The 6,212-nt window shown below is 38.6% G+C and overlaps 1 protein-coding gene across 1 annotated transcript; it reads left to right on the top strand.

Annotated features, from left to right (window-relative positions):
* Positions 1–4,221: 4,221 nt before the first annotated feature.
* Positions 4,222–5,985, top strand: LOC308277797 (pre-mRNA-splicing factor SLU7-like; the record flags this gene model as incomplete). The annotated part of the gene is given in 3 exon segments (XM_080717192.1): positions 4,222–5,124; positions 5,126–5,722; positions 5,725–5,985. Coding segments are annotated over 3 exon segments (1,761 nt in total).
* Positions 5,986–6,212: the final 227 nt, after the last annotated feature.

The raw sequence follows: 6,212 nt of genomic DNA on the forward strand, positions 1-6,212 counted from the left end.
AAATTAAATGATATCATTTTGGATATGTTTAGGACACTTTCCAGCTTTTTCTTAGCTCTTACACAGTATTCTGTAGTAAGCTAGGTATTCTGTGAGTATATGTAAATTAATAGTCAATGACATCCCGTTTACAGAAATAAAAGGAAAGCAATGAATGAAATTCCCAACAAGAAGTGTGGCAGTAAATTTTTTACAAATCCCTATTGCCCAATAAATTATAAATTCAGTAAAAATAAAAATTGCTATAATTTCTAAACTTTATTTCATCCCACCTGTCTTAATCCAGTATGTAGCCTTCAATAACTGTTAGATGAACTATGAGCAAATAGTAAATAGTATGTGACAGAATAAAAATATTCAGGGAGATAAATACTGAAAGAAATTATTGGTAGCCAAAATTTGATAGTACACCTACGACGTGGTAGCATTCTGTTATAATATCATAATACCGCTTATATCTTACAGTTTTATTGAGAGATAACCCATATACCATATAATTTACCCATTTAAATTGTACAATACAGTGATTTTAGTTATATTCACAGGGATATACAAAGAAAATATAATTTTAGAAAAATTTTATCCTTCAAAAAGAAACCCTATGTCCAAAGGAAGAAGAGAGATCATGTATGGAACAAACCAATGCAGCCTTTTAATAATTAATTTACTTTTTGTGATTACAGAATTGTTTATTCTACACACTTCATATAAATTGAGTCATATGATATGTGATCTTCTGTTTATCATGTTTTCAGGATCTGTCCATGTTATATATGTTGGTATTTCACTTCATTTTTTAAGCCAGATAATATTCACATTTTATTTATTAACTCAGTTGATGGGCACTTGTATTAGTTTTACTTTTTGAATCTTATGAATAGTAACAAGTTTTGTGTTGATATTTGCTTTCACTTTCCTTGGGCTTATACCCAATAATGGAACTGCTAGGTAATATGATAAAAGATACTGCTCATTCCACAGTAAAGTTTATCTGGAAGCAGTTGAGGGGGAACTTCCCTAGATTACTGACTTCCAACACTGCTAAAGTAGGATTAAATATGTGGCTATTTGAAAAACCTGTTACCACATAACTCAGTGTATAACTTTTTGAGAAGCCATAGACTCTTTTCTTAAGTAACTATACCATTTTATATATCTACCAATGACATATGAGCATTGCAATTACTTCATATTGCCAACAGCTGTCAGGGTCAGTCTTTTCGATGATAGCCATTCTAATGGGTATGAAGCAATATCTCATTATGGTTTGGTATTGTATTTTTCTCATGCCTAATAATGCTGAGCGTATTTCCATATGCTTATTGGCCATTTTCCTATCTTCTTTGTATAAATATCTACTCAAATATTTTTTTCATTTTTAACTTGGGTCATTTGTATTTCTATTGTAGAGCTCTATTGAATTCTTTGTATATTCTGGAGGCAACCTTTTATTAGATATACTAAGATATATGACATTCAGACTTCTGGGAAGATAGCGACCAAGAAAAGCAGTGTTTATGAGTCCTGCTAACACTCGATCTCTATTGCCACAAAATCAGCGCTTTTTCATAGCCAGAAAACACTGTCAGCAGAGAAATAAAAAATGTAAAAGCAAGGGACAGAGAAAAATAAGACTAGAACAACCAGAGACCAGAAAAGACACCAACCTGCATTGCATAGCCGCACTGGCACCATCATGCCTCACAGCACCAGGCTCCAGAGAGGAAAGGTAAACAAAGAGCTGAAGTGAGCAGCTATGGATCATTTGGGTGTAATTCAGCAGTTCTTTCAGCACAAAGAACGTCTAAAACTCCCAGTGGCCAAGCTCATCATGCCTTCCAAGGACTCAGAATGGAGCTCAAAACCAGAAAAGAAATACGTCAACATCATGGCCGAGGGCATGGTAGCAGCGCCATATTGCCAGCAGATGCAGTGAGTTCACCATGCCCACAACAGCTTTAGATCAGCGCACACCATAACTGTAAGTGAAATTGCGGCCCCTACAGGAGAAATCCCAGCACTGCACCCCCAGGGACTTGCGAGCTTTGATAGTCTCCCTGGGTCTGCGATTTTGCAGTCCAACCCAGTGAAGGAGTAGTGGTGGCAAAGATACCACATCCTAGTCGCAGCTCCTTGTGGGAAACGCCCAGCCTGGCACCCCCACGGTTTCGCACAGCCTCGATTAACTCCCTGGATCTGGACTTTACAATACAACCCAGTAAAGGAGTAGTGGTGGCTGAGATTAAAACAAACTCGAGATCCAGAGCACCCTAAGTGAGGTCGTGGTGACCTGGGGAAGAACCCAGAGAAGGCACAAACTTCTGAAATCATGGAAAAGAGGAACAACAATAGAGAAATGATCACCCACAACCCCATAATATCAAAACCTGATAACACAGAAATTCAGAGGTCTCCAGAAGATCAAATCAAAAATATAACTGTAGAAATAGTACAGGACTTTTGAAAAGAATTTAGAGTCTAAAAGAAATAAAGGATGTAATCATTGAAGTAAAGGCATAAATTCAAACTATAAACAACTGATTAGACCACATGGAGAATAGAATCTCGCTCCTAGAAGATGATTACTCCTCAAACAAAAGCAAAATTTATAACTTAGAAAAAAAATCAGACAGCGGAAATCTGACATTGAAGAAATATGGGCCCACTTTAAGAGAGCTAACCTAAGAATAATCAAAAGAGAGGAGGGAAAAGAAGGTGAAACCAAAGGGATCAATAATCTCTTCAAAGAAATAATAGCAGAAAATTTTCCAAACATAGAGGAAGAGGTCGATACACAGATCCAGGAAACGTATAGAACTCCCTTTTGACAGGATCAGAGAAAAATGTTCCCCATGCCACATAATTTTCAAAATGACCAATGTAGAAGTCAAGCAGAGAATCTTAAAGGAAAAAAAAAAAATGCCAAGTGACATTCTGAGGCAAACCAATTAGAATCACTCCAGACTTCCCAAACCAAGTCATGAAAGCCAGAAGGACTTGGAGTAACATATTCCAAACCCTGAAAGAAAACAACTTCCAGCCAAAAATTTTCTACCCAGCAAAACTATCAAATTAGATGGGGGAAATAAGAATCTTCCATAACAAACAGAAACTGAAGGAATTTATGTCTTCAAAACCAGCACTAGAGAATATACTCAAAGAGATTAACTACAAAGAAGAAATAGGTAATACACACCAGGACTAGAGAAACAAGATTTTCCACCAAGCAGACAACTAACCAAAGAAGAATAAGCAGTATTTCAAACAGAAATAAAATCTTAATTAAAAGTTATTTCTCAATAATCACACTGAATGTAAATGGCCTCAATTCCCCCCCAAAAAAGACATAAAGTGGCAAAATGGATTAAAAACCAGAATCCATCCATCTGCTTACAAGGAACACACTTTACAAGCAAAGAGAGTAACAAACTCAAGGTAAAGGGCTGGAGCAAGGTAATTCATGTTAAGTAGCCATCCTAACAAATGTGAAATAGTATTTCACTATAGTTTTTATTTTTATTTCCTTAATGATTAGTTATATTATGATAATGATGAGTGATTCATGTGTTTATTGGTCATATAAACATCTTTGGAGGTTCATTATCTTTTTTAGTCTTTTACTTATTTCTAAATTGTATTGTTTGCTTTTGTTATTGCTAATTTTTAAGATTTATATTTGGAATATTAATATGCCTTCAGATATAGCATTTGAAAATATTTTAACCTCTTCTATCAGTAACTTTTAATTCTGTTTACATTGTCTTTTGATGTACAATATTTTTCTATTTTTATGAACTTTGTTTATTCTTTTGTTGCCTGTGCCTTTGGAATCATACCCAAGAAATCACTGCCAATTTCAATGTGGTGAAGTTTTATGACCCAAGTTTTCTTCTAAAAGTTTATAGTCTTAAGATTTACATTTAGGTCTTTTACTATTTTAAGTTAATATTTGTATATGGTGTTAGGTAAGGGCCCAATTTTATTCTTTTTTATGTAGTTATTTTTCAACAATATTTAGTAAAAAGATTATTATTTCCTTCATCAAATATTCTTGGAAACCTTGTCAAAATAATTTGACCATATATGGAAGAAAAAAAAAAAGCAAATATATCAAAGTTAATCAGGAGAGGAAACCCGGAAGTAAACATTACTAGCTTGGATGCGTTAGTGTCGGATGATTTTGGAGTCAGCTGCGGAGGGACTGGGGGAGGCCACATCATCATGTCGGCAGCTGTTGTGGACACGGTTAATGCCGCACCCCTGTCGGGGTCCAAAGTGATGAGTTTGGAGGAACCAAAGAAGATGACCAGAGAGGACTGGAGAAAAAAGAAGGAACTAGAAGAACAGCGAAAACTGGGAAATGCTCCTGCAGAGGTTGATGAAGAAGGAAAAGATATCAACCCTCATATTCCTCAGTATATTTCTTCAGTGCCATGGTATATTGATCCATCCAAAAGACCAACATTAAAGCATCAGAGACCACAACCAGAGAAACAAAAGCAGTTCAGCTCATCCAGAGAATGGTACAAGAGAGGTGTAAAAGAGAATTCCATAACTACTAAGTACCGCAAAGGAGCCTGTGAAAATTGTGGGGCCATGATACACAAAAAGAAAGACTTCTTTGAGAGACCTAGGCGAGTTGGACCCAAATTTACAGGAACTAACATCGCTCCAGATGAACATGTCCAGCCCCAGCTGATGTTTGACTATGATGGAAAGAGAGATCGTTGGAATGGCTACAATCCAGAAGAGCACATGAAAATCGTGGAAGAGTACGCCAAAGTCGACCTGGCAAAACGAACATTGAAAGCCCAGAAACTACAAGAAGAGCTAGCCTCAGGAAAACTAGTGGAACAAGCAAATTCTCCAAAACACCAGTGGGGAGAAGAGGAACCTAATTCTCAGACGGAAAAAGATCATAACAGTGAAGATGAGGATGAAGATAAATACGCAGATGACATTGACATGCCGGGACAGAATTTTGACTCTAAGAGACGAATTACTGTCCGGAATCTCAGGATCTGCGAAGATATTGCAAAATACTTGAGAAACTTAGATCCAAATTCTGCCTACTATGATCCAAAGACCAGAGCGATGAGAGAGAATTCATACACCAACGCGGGAAAAAAACCCGGATGAAGTGAGCTATGCCGGAGATAACTTCGTTAGATACACGGGAGATACCATTTCAATGGCTCAGACGCAGTTGTTTGCTTGGGAAGCCTATGACAAGGGCTCGGAAGTCCATCTGCAGGCAGATCCTACAAAACTGGAACTGCTGTACAAGTCCTTCAAAGTCAAGAAGGAAGACTTCAAGGAACAGCAGACAGAAAGCATTCTGGAAAGGTATGGCGGCCAAGAGCACCTGGACGCTCCTCCAGCTGAACTGATCTTAGCCCAGACAGAAGACTCTGTGGAGTACTCACGACACGGCACGGTCATCAAAGGGCAGGAGCGGGCGGTGGCCTGCTCCAAGTACGGGGAGGACGTGAAGATCCACAACCACACGCATATTTGGGGGTCTTACTGGAAAGAAGGCCGATGGGGGTACAAATGCTGTCACTCTTTCTTCAAGTATTCCTATTGTACTGGAGAGGCTGGGAAGGAGACTGCTAATTCAGAAGACTGCATTGTAAATGATACAACGGGAGAAGAATCTGTGAAAAAACCTCAGACCCTCATGGAAATGCATCAAGAAAAACTAAAGGAAGAGCAAAAGAAGAAAAAAAAAAGAAAAAGAAGCACCGAAAGAGCAGTTCAGAGAGCGATGATGTAGAGAAGAAACACGAAAAGCTGAAGAAGGCGCTGAATGCGGAGGAGGCCCGCCTTCTCCACGTCAAGGAGATCATGCAGGTGGATGAGAGGAAGCGGCCCTACAATATCACCTACGAGTCTCGGGAGCCCACCGAGGAGGAGATGGAGGCCTACAGAATGAAGCGGCAGAGGCCGGATGACACCATGGCCTCCTTCCTCGGACAGCAGTGAGCAACAGGGAGGCCTCCGGGCACTCACGGCTGCCTCGTTCCTTCCAGTTCTGCGCACGCGATCATAGATAGAGAAATCCCGTCGACTCTTCTAGCCGCCTGACGTTATTAAAACTTTCAGAAGTCTCAAGGTAAATTCATTCCTTTCCACACAGAAAAACAAAATTGGAAAGGACGTGTATGTAACGCAGATTTAGATTGGAAATTATCCAGTTTTTTATTAGTGAC

The sequence above is a fragment of the Muscardinus avellanarius genome (genome assembly GCF_963383645.1).
Source record: "Muscardinus avellanarius genome assembly, chromosome: 1".
Classification (NCBI taxonomy): Eukaryota; Metazoa; Chordata; class Mammalia; order Rodentia; family Gliridae; genus Muscardinus; species Muscardinus avellanarius.